Here is a 19482-nt window from a genome sequence, read left to right on the forward strand (position 1 = left end):
CAAAAATAAAGTAGTTTCGGCACCTTGTTTTCATTAAGTATACACGCTGCATAAGAATTCCCCAAACCAGACTATAAGATGAAATGAAGATTTATTAGTTGAAAAATATAAAAGATTTAGCAAACAATGTACCATTTTGAGTCTAGTTTAATATAAATTTCTGCAAGGAGCCATCCCCCAAGCCTCTCCTGTCTTAGATTGCTGTCTGCCACCCTCAGCATGATGATAACCCAGGTCAGCATATATGACTTATAAAACACATCAGCCATTTGTTTAATTTTTAAACTAGTGTCTGATAGGAGGATAAAGTTTTGGGGTTTTTTTTGCTTCCTGTGCAGCAGAATGTAACTTAAAGTTTATTTTTCATGTTTGAAGGATTTAAAAAAAAAAAAGAAGGGTTCTATATTGCCTGATTCTTAGTTTTGCAAATGTAAAGTGCAATCTACATCTGGTGGTAGGATGAAGAGAAAATTCACATCTAGGTAGGGACAATTTTCCTAGAGATCCAAACTGGAATAACATTTGTCAGTTTGACAGAGGTCACAAAATGGTCATAGCTCAGGCTCACATATAGCGCACTGTTATGAGCAGGTGACAACCTTCTTACATCAGCTCTTGATGTGGCTCATTGATATCCTTTTGAAGTCAATGTGGGGGGATTTGGGGTATTTTTGTTTTTTCACACAATCAAAAAAAAACCCTTCCCACACCATTCTTACACTATTTAATAGTTAAAGCAGTCATTAATATTATCTGTGCTGATGAAAGACATACTTTATTAAGGTGCTGTATTATACATATATGCATCAGAATTCTATAAATATAGAAAACCACCAGCATCAGCATATTCCCCAAAGTTCAGCTGCCAGGAAAAAGTAGTTTTAGGAATGACAGAAAAGAGGGCAATATCTTGCATTTAGACAGAAGGCAGGAAAGCTGGTATGAGCGCTGTTGGGAGGTCTGGGACGAGCTATCCCTACTGATTCAGCTGCTCTCACTCACCAGTCCAATAGACTATATAGACCACTTGTTGAATAATTACAATTTAGTTTTGGAAGCCTGCCTTAGTTTTTCATCTTTGGAATCTGGGTTCAAATCCTGATGATTTAAGTCACAAATGAAGCATGATCTCTTCCTAATCGCCATTTATGCACCTTGTGAACTATTTGGCATGCTTCTCTAAGACTCTTTGTGCAAGAACTAGAATAGCAGGGATTTTACAAAATCAGAATTAAGCTACATGGCAGAAACATGTGGGGAAGCTGCTTCTCACAGTACCTGGTGCACCAAGTCTGCACTGAGGTCTGCAGAATCAGTGGCTCACTTTCCCTAGATTATGTTTTAAATAAACTATGGAAAACATAGGAATTTTTAAAAGCTGGTTTACATTCCTGGCTTTAAGGCAATTCTTAATGGTCATCCCTACAGCATGCTATTACTGGGATTCTGAGCAGAAACTGCACAGCGAAGGGATGTGACGGCATACATGTAAGTGGAATGCAGACTGCTCAGTTTCCTCACTACAGATTGGATGGCCTTTCCTCATGTTAAGTTCTTAACATTGTGCCTAAGCAAATGACAGGAGTCACAGGTTGGGTTGTTTATTCATCCCACTCTCTTTTGGAGGAGAAATGGGGAGAAGACAAAAGGGAGTTTTGAATATTCATTAGTTAGAATCAGTTCCTCCTCGATTCACAGAAACCTTGCTTACACAAAACACAATTCTAGATTTGTACAACTTCCACTTAGCAGGTAAGTAATTTTCCACCAAAACCTGGCCTTATTATGTAAAAGAGAGATATTTGAATGTAATATTTATTTGGTGACTTTACAGGTGATAAGTCATTTACAAAAAAAAATTACAGACAAATGCATCTTTCAGTGCGGTTTCAACTATCTGAAGAGCAGCAACAGCCCGTGATGTGGAATGCTAGTATTAGGCAGCACATGCTTTTTTTCCCCTTAATCTTTTGGAGGAAGAGAAGGAGCAGGAAAAATAACTGTCCGTTGTAGATAAGGCCATGCAAATAAAAACCCTGCTGGAGAAAAGGATACGGTCACGCTTCTGAGTAGTTTCTGAGGATCTGGCATGTTTTTGTTTTCGATTAATAGAAACACAGATTGAAAATTTCATAAGCAGCCCAGTGCTCTTCTTTAATGCCGTGTCCTTTGATCCTGCGTGTGTCTTCAACCAGCTTTCATTCCACACCAATACCACTGGTTCAGAAGCAAATGACTTCCTGAATCGTGTAAATGGAAGGATTAAGCCAGTATATCTCCAGGTCCTCCTCCATCCCATTATTCAGAGCAATTGCTGGGAGGGAAGGGGAAAGACAGGGAGGCTGAGGTAAAAAAATACAGCTTGGCTCCATTAGATGACAGAGCTAGCAGTTTTAGTTTTGCACTTGCTTAGCTCATTCCTTTAAGTGACATAGATTAGAAAGTCACCATAGATTTGCATATATGTTGGGGGTGGAGATAAGATCCAAAACTAAAGTTATGAAATTTGATGAGCTGCAAGATAAACATCTGCAAGATATTAAGAGCTTCTTACATCCCATGAAGCTAGTGGGAGGCAATCATGGACTGACTTTGGTTCCAAAGAGTAATGAGCAGCATCTACAGTCCCCTTTACAATTTCTAGCCATAGGAAGACTTCGTTTATACTAGTGTTTTAAGAAAAAGTCAATCAAAGAACGTGCTGTTCACTGAACAACTGTGTTATTTGTACAGAATATTTGTCGTTTTAGCAAATATGAGCTCTAAGCAACAAGAAAATTAAGATTCCAAATCCATTATTGGGCAGTTCAGACAGCTTTGTTCATTTGCTCATCCAATCCTCTCATGGGTATTTACAAACACTTGGCTAGAACAAGGATGTATGCATTTCTTGAGCTGAAATTTAAACACCATATTATCTGTTACATCTAGGCCAAAAGTCTGAACTGTCCCAAGTTTGAACTCAGACACGACCGTACCTTGGCAGTTCCAGTCTCAGCAGAACATTCAGTTTCTTGAAAAATTCTCAGAAGCACTGGGAAACTTTTTAACAATTTCCACTGGCATTAGAGTGAGGACAACTGTAGAAGGAAAGGGCGTTTTCCTTTTCAGCATAACCTACGCTTTATGTGGAAAGCTTTTTTAAATAGCTCTCAAATATAGTACAGAAGTGCATTTTGGGGAGAGGGAAAGGACTACCAAAGTAACCTCTTCATAGCTGCCACAGGACTATTTCTAAGTAGTTATGCAGAGGGTGGAAGAGGTTGTAAGGGAAGATTGTGCATGCTTGGATGTATTTACAGGGCTTGTCTTCACATCTATTGGCTTTTAAAAAATCCCTACAATTAAATAGTTTTGTAAATTAAGTTTTGTTTTTGCAAAACTAAAGTCAACCCATAGAAATTAATTGCATATAAAAGAAACCTATTTTACAGCACCATTAACAACTATAAAATCAACAGGAAAACATGCTGTAAAATTCTATTTTGATAAAGCAAAAATCGACCACATCATCATCATCATCACCCAAAAATTAAAGTTTTTATTTGCATGGCCAAAATATCCTTTGTTCCCTTGCAACTTTGTTTTATTTCCCTTAACAGCTGATAAGGTTTCCACTGCATAGGGAACAAGTCGCAGCACAGCATACTTCCTTCAACAGCCACTCCCACAACACCTAAACATTTAACAGATGTAACAAATGACAACACCACGAACGGGAAAAAACTAAGTTCCACCATTCAACATCGTTTGCAACAGTGTCTTCAAGGCTAGGTTGAAGTGGGCAACTTTTCTTTTAAAAGGTCATTCTCTCCCTCCCCCCATTGCTTCTTTACAATGTTGGCGGTTTCAGTCCATATTTCTTTGCAACTTCTGTCTGGGCATAGGCAGCATCACAGAGTGAGTAGAGGTGGGCCATCTCCATTTCAGATTTGGCCAGGTTAATAGCTTTGTTGAACATTTCAATGGCTTTATCCAGATTGCCTCTGAAATAAACCAGATTATCATCAAATTAAGACACTAAGTAACATTTTACATTTCTATAGAACCTTTATTCCCAGAGAGTTTACCAACCCATAGGTACTGCACCAGTGAAACGCAGCAGCAAGTTTGGTAACCAAAGGCAACACAGGGGAGGGAAGCACTTGTTTTACAGGTCATGTTTTGAAGTTTTCAGACAAAAACCTTCCATGATTGATGCAAGACAGCACAGATTTAACTAGCTTTGTTATTACTCAGCTACATCATCTGGAGGAACAACTTTCAGTGGACTCTATGACATGCCAAAAAGGGGGAAGTTTAGAGATGACACAGGCAACATGGGGATGCCAGGGAGAAGTTTTCAATCCATGTTCTTGAAGAAATGGGCTCTGTCGCCCATAAAAGCAACTGTATTGATCTTGTAATGAAGTAGCCTAGTAGTGGCCTTCTAGTCAAGATGGCAGCTCAAGTAATGCAGATTAATTATTCTAAACAAAACTGCTCACAAATTATTCCCTGCAAAAAAATACAACTGTCTGCTTTTTTGATGCCAGGTACATCGTGAAGTTCGTCAGAATCCACACTACCCAAAATACTTACTCCAACATGCTATTCTTTTGTCTTTACCAAGTCAGTTTGTGAACTTGGAAGAATTGCAAAGGGGATACAAACTCAAATAGCTGGAGGAAGGGATAACGGGTAAAATACAGTAAGAGGACCTAGTCAGTTGCCAGCTAACTATCCTTGTCCATACTACGAACAAAACTGTTTCACATTTTCCCAGCATAATACATTTTCACAGGTGTAATACTAGTTGTTATAGAGCACTTTCTATCAGTAGATCTCAAAGTACTACAAAGGAGGTCAGTATCATTATCCCCATTTTACAGATGGGGAAACTGAGGCACAGCCAGCCAGTGTGACTTGCCAGTGTCACCCAGCAGGCCAATAGATCAGTTGGGACTAGAACATAGATCTCCTGACTCTCAAAGTGCCCTTACCACTGAGACACACTGATTCTTAGACAAGGCTTAAAAGGGAAGACAGAAAAAAACAGGGCAGAGGATGAGACTGATAGGCTTGGTCAGAGGGGAGACAAGGATTCTTTACTAAAACTCAACCAAAGGGGTCCCCAGGAGTATCTGGCTTAGCTGCCAAGTTTATGACTAGATATTCTGCAAGTTGTTTCAATCTGATTGCTCAGTTTTTAGTTAGAGTATTTTGGAAATTTCATGCAAATAGTCCCAGAGAGGTGAAAGAACCCTCAACCTCTAAGAAGAGTTAGTCGGGCCAGGGTGTCTGGCGCCTAGTCTGCTCAAACTCCTTGGGGAAAAGGGCATGGATTAAGAAGTCCTCTCCCATCAAGAGATATTACTTGCAGAACTGTGGTTTAACAGAAACACAGGGAATGCCTATTAGTCATGGATGTGAAATGAGTTTAAAGAGCAAGAAGGGACATGTAGATGGGTATTTAGTTCACTAATCAGAGCAGTCTTTTTTACTTTTCAGAGGCTTCGGTGTGGATTTTTTGAAGGTCATACCAAGGGGTGTGGAGAGGTTATTTTTAAGAAACAACTTTCATCACCACATTACTACACCCTAATTGACACAATCCTATCACCTGAACTTCAGCTGATCTAGCTGCCCACCAAAAATTTTATAAAAGATGGCCCTTGTATTTAACTTGCTCCTCCCACACTCGGCATGCAAGTGTTAAAGGCTGAATCATGACTGGAAAGCAATTCCTTGAATCCAGTGTGTGAAACCTGCACTATGCCAATTACAGAAAAGAGCTTACTCCAGACACTATTCTTATCTCATTAGCACAAACTCCTGGTGAACTGGGGGAGTTTATGGGGCCACTAGCTGGTGAAATGTCAGGGAGAAGGGAGGATTTTCCCCAAACGTTACACTAGGCAAGTCAGGACTCCTGGGTCCTGCCCCACAGCTTCCCATTGTTCAGAGCTACCCTCCAATACAAAGAAGTTTTCAAGAGTGGTGGAGAAACCTACTGGATTACTATAATTCCAAAGGTAACTTGACAGCTTTAGTCTCTGCAAATGAAAGTGTTATATTTTAAAAAGTTACCTTTGCACTTCAATCGTTCCCATAGTTTCATATGCAAAATCACATTTGTTATCAATTTCGATGGCCTTGCTTATGAGCTCCAAGCCTTTGTCTAGATCCTGCTTCCACTGAAGTTGAAGTAAACTGCAAAAAGACACAATTACAGACCAGACTTATTTCTATATATTCCATACATAGTCCTGCCTATCTGGGGGAAAGTGAATATCTCATATAAAAAAGATAGTTAAGTTCCTTATGCAGGGTGGGCAATAATTTTCACTTCATATATGAAATGAAGACACTTTCAAAAGTCATTTAAATAACAGACTGTCAGCAGTTTAAGGACAACAAAGAGAAATTATCTCCTCTTCATGTGTATATAACTCTTTCCATTAGGAGGATCAACCACAAATTGTTTTTGTCGACATGAAAATTTGGAGCATAAAGCTCCAATTTAGAATGGTTATTGACTGCGTAAAGAAGTTTTAAGATTTGTAAACTAACATTCTTACACTGATATCAAGTAGATGTGCCTTTCGGAATGCATGTTAATGGAAAACATACTGAAATTTCAATTCGATTTACATTTTAGTTGAAAAAAAGCAAATTATAATACTATTTTTCTAAATTTGAAATTACTCAAGTATTTTCAGGGGAAGAGCTATTAGTCTTAGGTTGAACTTTTAAGGCAAATATACGTAATCAGGTGATGAGACCTGAAAACAGTGACTTATTCAGAAATGAAGACAGTCCCTTAATTGTAACAGAGACAATAGTGACTTAATAATACATACCCTTTATGAACATATGTAGTAGCATTGTCTGGCTCAAGGTCAATACATTTATCGTACATTTCATCAGCCTTACCAAATTGCTGCTGATCTGTTAATGCCTGCATGAGAAGAGATACTTTAAAAAAAATGAATAACCAACACACAGAGCAAATCTAGAACTACTTAACACTGTCGGTGCCATTCCCTCCCAACTTGGATGTCTCATTACAGGTATGGGCAGGCACATGCACAAGTTAATCACCATTGTTAATTTCCAAAAAAACACTATTTATGGTCTTTTGGTTCATCAGCCCTTTCAGAAACATGCCTTACAGCTTTAACTGCACAGATTGGTGATCACAATGTGCGTAATTGGCAGGTCCACAATGACCTGTTCTAATTATACTGCGTGTGAGGAACAATAAACCACTGAGCATGAGTCTCAGGTTGTGAGCTATACACCATCCTTAAGAATTCTAGTCTTCAGTAACTTCTGCTGCTGAAAACACACAAACATAATAGGAACTCTATTCTGGACCCCACCTGCATTACCCATCTGAAGTCAGAGTACCAGTGAATGCATTCAGATAACTTAAAGTCAACTGACTGTTCATTCCAGTCATACTTTCTTACAATGGAAACCACATAAACAAGTGTACTTAACACAACTGTGCCAAATTCTATTTGCTTAGGGCACATTCTATTTTACTCATATAAAAACAATTAGTTTATAACAGAGTTAAGATCAAACACACCTGAGCATAGAGCGCATAACCTTCAGCACACCTTGGAAATATTTTAATGACATCCTCAAAGCCTTTCATAGCTGCTTGAACTTGTAAAGGATTATTTCCAGTATAGGCTTGGCGATACTATTAAAGAACAGAATAAAAACATAAGAAAACAAAATAAGTAGCCAGGACAGGAAATCAGCCTCCTGAGAGAGAGAGAGTTAAATGAAATCTAATACCATTACAAAAAATTACACAAAGTGGTACGCGTGCCTACATTCTGCTAAGTCAGTGTCTGTAGGAGTTGGCCACACTTCCAACCATCCAGTGGCATGGACCTTGCGTAAGATGGGGAGGCATGGTAGTCACCAGCAGCCTCCCTCCCTCCCTCCAGAAGGTTTGGATCCCTTCCTACTCCCATTATGCCAGCTCTTCCCTGCAAAGTCTCTAATATGGGTGGAATATCCACTTGCTTGAAATAGATACTTTCCCTTTCTAGAAGACTGTCTTGTTTTTTCCAGCTGCATTAGTAAAGAACAGCTGTATTTGATGTGATTAATGAGAAAAAAATGGTATTGCTTTATTACGGGATGTTAATAAATGGCTACTTTTAAAAATATTGATATAATAAGATATGAGGTACTTGCCCAAATACAGAAAAATTGATAAGAATTGGCCAAATGAACAAATACTCCCAGGCTGACTAAAAAGTTTTCTGTATTAGTTCTTGAATCTGATGTCAAAGGATTGCAAGATATATTGATGCATGATTTTTCAATTCATTTAAAATGAAAATAGGAAACCAAAACATCAAAATAAACCTGGACAAGTTCAGTGAAAACAGTAAAAGCACAGACACAAAAATTATAGGACAGCACTTACCAATGCAAAACATTTCTGTGCTTGTGCCAAGGCAGAATCTGGTCGTAATCGAATACATTCATCAAAGTCTTCCACAGCCTCTTCAACTTGGTCAAGAAGGATTTTCAGCTAAAGAGAGAGAATAAATCCTAATTCTGCGTTTAATCTGTGTTTTATATGCTTAAACAGGATTTCTATGTTGTACTAGTTAGTGATATGAAGAGGTTTTTTGTTCAGTCTTAGAATTGTAGCGTAAACCCTACATGATCTTCAGGAAAGTCCCTGGCACTGAATGTACCAAATAGCTGACAAAGAATTGAACTTTGGTTGCATTCACAACTGTTCAAATATAAGCATACAGCCTATAGGTCTGCACCTCCTTTTTCTGATTTCTGATGCTGGTTATCTGCCGTAATCCTTTGGCACAGATTTTGTGGGTTTTCATGTTACACATGCTCTCTGCTTTGTTTTCCAAAGCCACTTGACTTCACTTCATTTGATACTAATGGATTATCTGGAGGTTAACAATATAATCTTAGTTCTCTAAACTTATGTTTTAAAATATCTTCTAACACAAAATTAACCAAGTTCAAATTCTTCCTTTTCATTCGCCAGGCATTTATTTTATGTTTCCTAAGTTAAGTTACGCAGACGTTTCATTCCTCTCATAAGTAATAAAGAGCTGGGTTTCTTGTTTAGCATGATCAAGGTAAGCAATGCTAAATTATTTCAACAGTTCAGATCCACATTCTGTATTAAACAAACAAAAAATGTGATCTAACTCGTGAACAGAACCATTTAGTCTTAGTGAGTTTTGCCTATGTAGTTAACTATTACCATATACATATGCACTTATTCCCTTCTATTTCTAGTGGATTTAATGTTATGGTGTAAGCTTATTATTGTCAGAATTCACAGTTTTTGCCATTTCACAGTTATATCAAGTGTGTAGAACAATTTATTAATCTTTGTTCTGTATTTTTCCTTTAGTTCAAGCTAATCAAATATTTAAACTTAAAAAATTAGGTAAAGCTCTGTGCAATACAGCTCTTACCTGTCCTCTGTGGTGGTAAACATCTGCATTCTGAGGATCAATATCAGCCGCCATGTTAAAATCTTGAGTGGACAGCATAGGCTGTTGCTGCTGCATATACATACTACCTCGTTTGATCAGGGCATTAGCACGGAGCTATAAAATAGTTCAAACATTTTTATTTTTAAATATTAGATGTTGGTCTGAAGATTTTTAGTTACAATAATGTTAATGGACAACTTTTCATTTCATTGGTCACTCCCATGACAAAACATAAATTTGTTTTTCATTCATTCTAAGCAGTAGTAAATTGTGCTACATAAAGTTTAAAAGCATTAATACAATTACGTGCAAGGGGCATTTCATACCAAGTCAACCCAGGCTTCCTCCTTGACTTAATTTACTTCTTTCTGATCTATGTCTTGTAAGTGTAAGGGACATATCTACCAAAAACAGCAGCCATTTTCATAGCAGTTTAGTGTGCAAAAACCAATTGAGCTACTGTTTTACTTATGAATTAAGTTGTTCACACCTAACAAGTACCTTACCTTACTGACTTCAAATCCTATCTGTTCTCTAATTTTCATCATTCAGCCCAGGCAAACCCTTCTTGTTTCTTCTTTATTTTCTAAATGGAGATTCTGTCCCTTAGTCATTCTGCACAGGATATTAGGGATTTACCAATCTGAGCTTACTATTCTAAGGTCACTTTTTTTCTTCTCATATGTAAACGGGTCGACAATTAGGAGGTGATTTAACAATCATGTCAATTATTTTTCTGTATTTATATTTTAATGTCTCCTACAGTTTACAAAGAAACTAAGATAACCACCAATACAGATAAGACCTAGCAGTGAACGTGATCCCATGATCTGCTTTTAGTTAGAGAGAGCCCAACACGACCATTTTATAAGTGATTCCACCTGTGAGATGAACACATGGCAGACATGTGAAGACAAAGACCTTTCCACACTACTGTAAAGCTAATTGATACTGAGCTTTCTTGGGTAATGTCTACACTCCACACCCCGGGCAGTGGCAAGTAGTGTCCCTGGAGCTACACGCTGCAGTGAAAAGCAAGCTGCATCCATACGGCGGTGTGTAGCTACAGGCCAGTGAAAGGTTCTGGCAGAGGGGAGGCAATGGGGAAAGCTTCAGCAGCTCTGCCAGAGCCTTTCATTGCAGTAGGGAAGGGCTCCAGCAACGGGGAGCATGCGGAGCCTTTCTCCGCTGCCAGTGGGGAAGGGATTCAGCAGCGGGACAATACACTGCTAGAAGTAGCAGTGCAAACGGGGAGGCCCGGCTTGGGCGAGTAGAGAGCTGTGTAAGAGTATGTAGTCTAGTATATCCCCACACCCTTCAGCCATGTCTTTACTCTACTTGCCTAAGCCAGGACTCACCTTGAACACTGCTCTTTATACCTGTGCTTGGGAGGCTACCTCAATATTAATCTACAAGCTGCCGAAAAAAGCGTGCACTGTAGACATACTCTTAAGCATGCCAATCACATTGCAATGAAAATATCCACCCATTGATAATAAGCACACTACGAATAATTAGGCAAAGGGGTGAAAAAAGTAGGGCTGTCAAGCGATTAAAAAAATTAATTGCAATTCATTGCATGATTTAAAATATTAATAGCGATGAATCGTGCTGTTAAACAATAATAGAATACCATTTATTTAAATATTTTTGGATGTTTTCCACATTTTCAAATGTATTGATTTCAATTACAACACAGAATACAAAGTGCACAGTGCTCATTTTGTATTTATTTTTTATTACAAATATTTGCACTGTAAAAAACAAAAAAAAAAACCCAAAAAATGTTCAATTCACCTCATACAAGTACTGTAGTGCAATCTCTTTATCATGAAAGCTGAACTTAACAAGAGTATAATTATTCACAAAAAATAACTGTATTCAAAATTAAAACAATGTAAAGTTTTAGAGCCTACAAGTCCACTCAGTCCTACTTCTTGTTCAGCCAATCGCTCAGACAAACAAGTTTGTTTACATGTGGAGGAGATAATGCTGCCCGCTTCTTGTTTACAATGAAAGTGAGAACAGGTGTTCGCACAGCATTGTTGTAGCTGGCGTTGCAAGGTATTTATGTCAGATGAGCTAAAGATTCATATGTCCCTTCATGCTTCAACCACCATTCCAGGAGACATGCGTCCATACTGACGACGGGTTCTACTCAATAACTATCCAAAGCAGTGCAGACCAACGCATGTTCATTTTCATCATCTGAGTCAGATGCCACCAGCAAAAGGTTGATTTTCTTTTTTAGTGGTTTGGATTCTGTAGTTTCCGCATGGGACTGTTGCTCTTTTAAGACTTCTGAAAGCATTCTCCACACCTCGTCCCTCTCAGATTTTGGAAGGAACTTCAGATTCTTAAACCTACTGCAGCTATCTTTAGAAATCTCACATTGGTATCTTCTTTGCATTTTGTCAAATTTGCAGTGAAAGTGTTCTTAAAATGAACAACATTTGATGGGTCATCATCTGAGACTGCTATAACATGAAATATATGGCAGAATGTGGTAAAAAACAGAGCAGGAGACATACAACTCTCCCCCAAGGAGTCCAGTCACAAATGTAATTAACACATTTTTTAACGAGGGTCATCAGCAAGGAAGCATGTCCTCTAGAACGGTGGCTGAAGTATGAAGGGGCATACGAATGTTTAGCATATCTGGCACGTAAATACCTTGCCATGCCGGCTACAAAAGTGCCATGCAAATGCCTGTTCTCACTTTCAGGTGACATTGTAAATAAGAAGCTTGTACAATTATCTCCCATAAATGTACACAAACTTGTTTGTCTTAACGATTGGCTGAGAAAGAAGTTGAACTGAGTCAATTTGTAGGCTCGAAAGTTTTACACCGTTTTGTTTCTGAGTGCAGTTATATAACCAAAAAATATAAATATATATATATATACACACACACACACATTTATAAGTTGCACTTTCACAATAAAGAGGTTGCACTACAGTATTTCTCTGAGGTGAATTGAAAAATACTATTTCTTTTGTTTATCATGTTTGCAGTGCAAATATTTGTAATAAAAAATAATAATATGAAGTGAGCATTGTACACTTTATATTGTGTTGTAATTGAAATCAATATATTTGAAAATGTAGGAAAACAGCCAAAAATATTTAATAAATTTCAATTGGTATTCTATTGTTTAACAGTGCAATTAAAACTACGATTAATTGCAATTAATTTTCTAATCATGATTAATTTTTGGAGTTAATTGCACGAGTTAACTGCGCTTAATCGACAGCCCTAGAAAAAAGCTAAACATCTTCCATTAAATTGCCAGGGAATTTGAAAATATTGAACTGTTTTGCAAGCGTTCACACTTTTTCTGTAGAATCCATGCAAAGTAAAATCTGAGTGTTTTAAGATTTCTTACCTTTACATTAGCATCTTCCATACTGATGACCTGATCTAGATCAGGTTTGGCAGCATTTGCATTGCCAATAAGCAGATAGAAAGTGGCTCGCAACAGCAAAGCTTCTGCCATATATTTGCCTTTAACGTCAATTTCTTTTGTGCTCTCGCTGATGATTTTATCATAGTTTTCTTCTTCCATATACTGCTTTGCCTTTAAATATCCAGAGCTGCAAATTAAGTGTAGAACAGTTAAAATACATAAAAAAAATTTTCAATGTGAATGTTTCACTAGGAATTCAGATTTCTTGATCACAATAGATAGCAAGTTTGCTACACTATCACTTCTAACAATTAGAGATATTGGCACCGCGAGTAAAGTTACAAACATGCTTAGAAGGTTTCCTGAATGAGGGCCATTGTAAACAAATTAGTTTGGAGGAAAATGCGCAAGTTACATCTGTGGGGGAAAGAGAATCCACTCCAGCCCTCAAAATCCACTTCTTTAGTTTGGCAGGGGATGATCTTTGGTCAAGGAACAACTGTCCTTACACTAGGACTCTGTTTGGCCCTAGTGCTATTATGAAGTCTTCTGCTTACGTCATCAGGGCAATCATAACCTCTGCCTGAAACCAGGGAGAGTAGGCAGGGGATATAGATCAGGAAATAAAATATTAACAGTAGTGCTTTTCAACTTTAACATTTTTATAACCTCAGCTAAATTAACACATCAATTTTTATATTTTGAAGAGGATTTGGTGGAAAAAATCATACTTTAAACAGCGGTATCTGCTCAACTGTGTGCCTTTGAATCAAAACATTTTCACAGAAGTAAAAAAAATCCATTAACTAGTTTCCCCCAACTTGCTCTAGGAAGCTCATAATGCTGCTTGCAATAGTTTCCTTATTGAGGGTGAAGACGTGATCCAACAATAACTCTAATGCAAAACAGTAAAGTACACAAGCACCTCTCATTACATTCAATATGCAAAATAGGAGTACTCAGCATTTGTTTTTCTTGGTAAACAAGCATTTCATTTAGGTACATTTTAGATATTACCATTCTGAACAATATCAGATGGTGTTTATTAACTTACTTGAGGTTTTTCGGCCTCCACTGTTTTAGTTCAAAGCTGCTGCTGCTATGAAAGGTGCTAGTTTGTACAGCACACTCTTCCCCATCTCCTCCCCCCAGCATTATTACAGACAGCACCAAAGGAAGGAAGGGAAACACTCCTCCAATCCAGAGTCTCCCTTCCTCCAACAGCATTGTTGCAGCTATCCACTTCCTCCCATCCACCAAACCTTACTGCAGCTCTGTTGATGTTCAGTGTCCCTTCTCACCGAACCAGCTACCCACACCATTAGTGCTGTTCCCTATGGAAATAAAATGCTAAGAGAGCTAGTATTTAGGGTGGAGTCAAAGCTACTATAAGTCTGGAACTAATATGTCAGATCTAATTAAAATTTCATTTTTCTTTTAAAAAGTTCCTATTTTGTAGGTACATTTATTATTATTAAATTTCCTACCCTGACACTACATTATATAATTTATTTTATATGTATATTATATACAACAGTGCAGAGTTTCTGAGGCTGCGACAAGTTTTACCAACAATCCCCATACTCACTTTTCTTTAACTTCTGAGGCCTCCCCCTCCTTGTCCTTATCTTCATCAGATTTCTCACCCTTAAGCAGAGTTTGGGAGATGATGTCATCTGTGAAAGAGCTGAAGTAAGATTTGATGAACTGTGGAGAGGGCATCAAAGGTTCACGGTTCTGAAATGGGACAGAAAATGTAACGTTCATCTATTAAATACTGAGATCAGGTGGTAAATGAAGATGTGGATGGGTTTTACTAGTGAAAAAAATCCATTCTTGACTATTCCATTCTTTTTGAGGGTGAAAGAATATATTTTTGCACTGAGTATTTCTTGTGAGCCTGGATCAGTACTCACATACTATAACACTCTGCCTTAAAAAGGCAGACGCATTTCCCCAGCAAAAGGGAAAACGAAAGCGAAGATTAAATGAAGGAAGAAACAGGATATTTTCTCATAAGGTAGGAAATGGGGAACCCCTTTAACCCTGCTTGCTCTTAACACATTTGGGTAGACATACATCTCCTCCTTGTCCCTCCCACAAGAGAAGTCTGTTGATCCCTATGATGGAGGCTCGCTCTTGCTAGAGAACATACTCGCTCTGCTCAGACATAGCTCATTTTACCTTTGATCTGACAATTACCAGGGATGAGCTCCTCTGTATGGCAATACATAGTATCTTGTTCAAAGTGAGGGTAATACATAAGGGTTACAATTCACTCCTTCCTGATATAACAATTCCAATGCACTTGCCTTAATTTTCCAAGTCCTAATTAGCTTCCAAGATAGCTTTGTCCATTTCAGACAGCTCTGAACTAAGATTGATAACCCTGTTCAAGATTATTCACTTACACATTATTTATTATCTTGGCTTCCCAGTCACAGAAACTCTTGGAAAATCTGAACCTTTAACCAAAATAAATTGTAGACATGTGTCTTTCATCCAGTGTTCAACATTGAAACACACCACAAAATATGCAATCTGACTTAGATGCGTCTTCACTCCTCTACCTAGGCCCTCTACCCCAGACTCCCTTGCTCCTGGCTACAGGCATGGTTCCACAATCACAGTTTGTACACCTCTACCTCGATATAACGCTGTCCTCGGGAGCCAAAATATCTTAACGCCTTATAGGTGAAACCGCGTTATATCGAACTTGCTTTGATCCGCCGGAGTGCGCAGCCCCGCCCCCCAGAGCACTGCTTTACCGCATTATATCCGAATTCGTGTTATATCAGGGTAGAGGTGTATCTAAACATCTCACAACCATTACTATAATAAATGAATACGGTGATACTCACAATACCCTTCTGAGATATTACCCCCCCAGTTTACAGATGGGGAAAGAGAAGCCAAGAATAAGTGACAGACTAGCCCAAAGTCATGCAGGTAATCTGCGACAGATCTGAGAACCAATCCCAGATCTCCTGACACAGAGTCCAGAACCTTAATAATAAAGCCATACTTCCTACTGCATCCCTTTTCCTCATGCTGCTCTGTCTCAGTTTTTAAAACAAACTATCATTTCTTTATACTTTATAACCAAAAACTCTTCCTTGACCCATCTCTTTCTGCTTATTTTGCCCTGGCAGCATGGAAAGATTTCAGTTTCTAACTTTCTATGTTTATTAAAAAAAAAATAAAGAACGTGTACAAAACACCTTGCCAATGCCCTTTTACATTTTAAGTACATTATTACATCGAGAACAGAACAATTGATCACAACCATTCTTCCAATTACCGTTGACTGCCTTGCCTAACTTGACAAGCACCATAATTAAACTGATAGCCTGCCACCTAACTGCACATTTGGTTGATAGAACAGCAGCAGAGAAATAGCCTTTGGTGACACTCACTGACAGCCCCTAAAGTAGTTCCCATTATACCTTAATTCTATTAAAGCCCCGATTAAGACTGCACACCAGCTTAGTCAGGGCTGTCGCCTGCGCATAATGATAAATTAGGCTGAATTGTACGGGTTGCTGTCTGAGATGAAACCAAACTGTTTTGCTCCAATCCACAATGTGTAAAACGATGTATTCTAGAAGTTAAAAAGCATCCATTCCCCCTTTCTTACAGGTTGTTGTTTTTTTAATAAAAGGCTGTAACAGAGCTCAGTGGAGAAGAGCATCAGTAAAACAGCAGCTCAGGATGACACAGTGCTTATCTCAATTTTAATATTTTAGTTGGTTAAAACAGTAGCTAATTAATACTCATTGACAAAGAATCTGAACCATCATCAGTGCTTTTGTAATGCAAGCAATGTATCAGATAGAAGCAGAACCTTTAAATTTGTATTACAGTCATACCTTATATTTCTCTTTGGCCTTTTCTTTTCCAAGGAGTTTAAGAACTTTATCAGCTAACAACATGCTTTGCTGGTTTTGGAAACCTTCTAAAATACAGACCGCAGTGACATCTGGGAAAAACAACACAAAGGCAGGATTGTTAGTAATTACCAATGCAGTGGTCTCTAAAGTGCTACACAAACAGCTATCGTAATGAGTCATTACCAAGGAAACAAAATCACCTATTCGCAGGCTGAAAGTCTTCACATGAAGTTTGCTACGTTCTCCAGAATATCAAGTTGTTTTTAAAAGACATGAGGCTACGTCTCCTTGTTGCAAAGAACTTTAATGAAGATGGATGTAAGTAATTTTGTTGTATCTACAGCCAAACAGTCTCAAACCAATGTATCTAGAGGTCTGAACTTCCATTGTTTGTATGAACACTTTGAAGCTTATCTGGGAAAGTAATCCGCTATGTTCACAGAAACAAGCGCTAACATGGAATTCCTGTTTAGTGACTAGGTCTCTTATTGCTCTCTAAGATCTCTAATTTTCTAAGTTTTCAAGTTCCTATCCTTTCCTGCCCTGTATCCTGCACCTTCCCATCTGATCAGTGTTCTTTACAAGCTCCACTCAAACTGCACAGCCTTCATCTATGCCTGGGGAACAAGGCAAGTTTAAAAGGAAATCCCGCCACTGTGCTATCTCCTTGCTAGTGTTAAGTCCACGTTGTATCCACTTCCACCCATACATGATGCTTCCTCAACACTTTGGGTAGTGTGACAAAAGAATCATTGTTCTAATGCTGCCCTGGTTAATACACCTGCATGGACCCATACAGTCACAAGGACTAATTGGACATAAAATAATCTTTTCCCACAGTTCCTCAAGAGATGGGAGATAAATTTAGGTGACAATTTTTTAAAAAAACCCCTCAGTATATGCATGCAATACTGACCAGGTTTTCCCATATTACTATACTTCTACTCAAGTCCTCCCTCACCTTTTTTTGGGGGGTGGGGTGGAGGTGGGGGTGGAAGGGAGACAGTGAAATATTGGAAAGATGCCTACCACAAACCAGCACAAGTCTGGAATATCATTCCCATCGACTCAGCACTCAAGGTTATTAATTTGCAACGAACGGGACTTCTATTTCAAATGTAGGGGTCAATTTGACTCCTGTAGTAAAAACCAAGCTTTCCATCCTTGCCTTTCTCAGGGCTTGTCTATACTATTGTGTAAGTTGACCTAAGTTACGCTACTCCAGTTACATGTCTACACTGCGCTGTGCTCTCCTGTCAACTTCCCTTACTCGTCTCGTAGTGGTACGTTACCAGAGTCGAACAGAGAGCGCTCTGCAATCAATTTAGCAAGGAAGATGCACTAAATCGACACCTGCTGCATCGACTGCCACAGCGCCAATCTACTGGTAACTGAAGACCGGGCCACACTGTATTTTCTGTAATCCTGAATGGTTACAAGGAAAGTGTCCTCTACTAACCCATTATTTTTATAGTTATTCCTAAGTAATAGAAAGGCATCTCGCTCAGTAAAGAAAGCGACAAACAACTAAAGGTCCTTTTTTTCTCAGCTTAAGGAGCCTCTAATGAAACCAACTGATTATTTCCTTCCTACAGCCACCAAGTAATTTATAGCATTGTTTTTCATCCCCAATTTGGGGATGAACATCAGTATGATTGAGAACAATTTCATTTTTCATGAACACACATCAGTAGGAATGAAGTGCAGATGTGACCTAAGCAATTGTGTTAAAGGGACAACTTGAAATATTGTCTATTAGTGAAAAGATAGTTTCAGGAAATACATTTCAACAGACTTGCCAACTTACATTGTGGTTTGATTAAATGGCATGGAGGAAGACAATTAACACTGTATTCTCACTTAAAAGATGATAGCAGACTTGCCTCTCATTTGAAACTGAAGACAATTTGAAACTCTGCTTAGAGTGAGGTGGGAGTTCTGGAAAATGCTCATAACACCATTCAGTATGGAAGGGCGACTCCATTTGCCAAATAAATTTATACAAAGGGTACTTGCTGCAATTATTTATACAACTTTATATACGCAAGCATATTTTCAGTAATATATCAAAGAGGTGAGAGCAAATATAGCCCTTTCAGAGGGATAAGCAAAGATACAAAATCAACAGCAGTATGTAATACTGAATCTGCTAGATTCAGGGTGAATGTGTACAGTTAACCTTCTCCTCCTCCAATGTCAAACATTCCCCCAGTAGGAAGGGTTGGGGTTCTCAATAGGGTTTTGAGGCAGAGATCTTGAATGAAAAACAAACTTTCCTATCTTCCTTTTCTTGTGATCTTAGTTGTTCTAGGTAATGGCAGACAAAGAGTTTTGTAAGAGTTCTGTTTTTGTTGGTGTCCCTTTGAACAGCAGACCACAGGATTTAAGGGAATTTAATAGCTATTTTTGGGATGTTTTCCCCACCATTATAATGCACTTCTCTCCCACCCCCCAAAAAGAATATAGGTTTCTAGACTAATTCTGCTCCTCCAGAACGGACAGGAAGGAACATTTTTTTGTTAGGGCATGAAATTAGAATGACTTAACATCTTAATTAACAGTGTATTTTCCCTTATTTAGCTGAATCTTTCTTTAAAGCATGGGGTGTTTACTGAAACATGAGCATAACAAACAGCTGCAGTAAGAGCAACTAATTTCTAAGATCTAAACCAATTAATTGCTCATAGATTGAAAGAT

The 19482-nt window shown here is 38.3% G+C and overlaps 1 protein-coding gene across 1 annotated transcript in view; it reads right to left on the minus strand.

The window, feature by feature from the left end:
* Positions 1–709: 709 nt before the first annotated feature.
* Positions 710–19482, minus strand: part of TOMM70 (translocase of outer mitochondrial membrane 70) — a 31396-nt gene continuing 12623 nt past the window's right edge. The window contains exons 4-12 of the mRNA XM_054044867.1: positions 16765–16874; positions 14484–14632; positions 12875–13082; positions 9468–9602; positions 8435–8542; positions 7577–7693; positions 6843–6940; positions 6070–6192; positions 710–3986 (exon numbers count right to left, since the gene is read on the minus strand). Coding sequence (XP_053900842.1) covers positions 3833–3986; positions 6070–6192; positions 6843–6940; positions 7577–7693; positions 8435–8542; positions 9468–9602; positions 12875–13082; positions 14484–14632; positions 16765–16874 — 1202 coding nt within the window. The 3' untranslated portion in view covers positions 710–3832. The remainder of the gene's footprint in view (positions 3987–6069; positions 6193–6842; positions 6941–7576; positions 7694–8434; positions 8543–9467; positions 9603–12874; positions 13083–14483; positions 14633–16764; positions 16875–19482) is intronic.

Source organism: Malaclemys terrapin, chromosome 1, assembly GCF_027887155.1.
Source record: "Malaclemys terrapin pileata isolate rMalTer1 chromosome 1, rMalTer1.hap1, whole genome shotgun sequence".
Classification (NCBI taxonomy): Eukaryota; Metazoa; Chordata; order Testudines; family Emydidae; genus Malaclemys; species Malaclemys terrapin.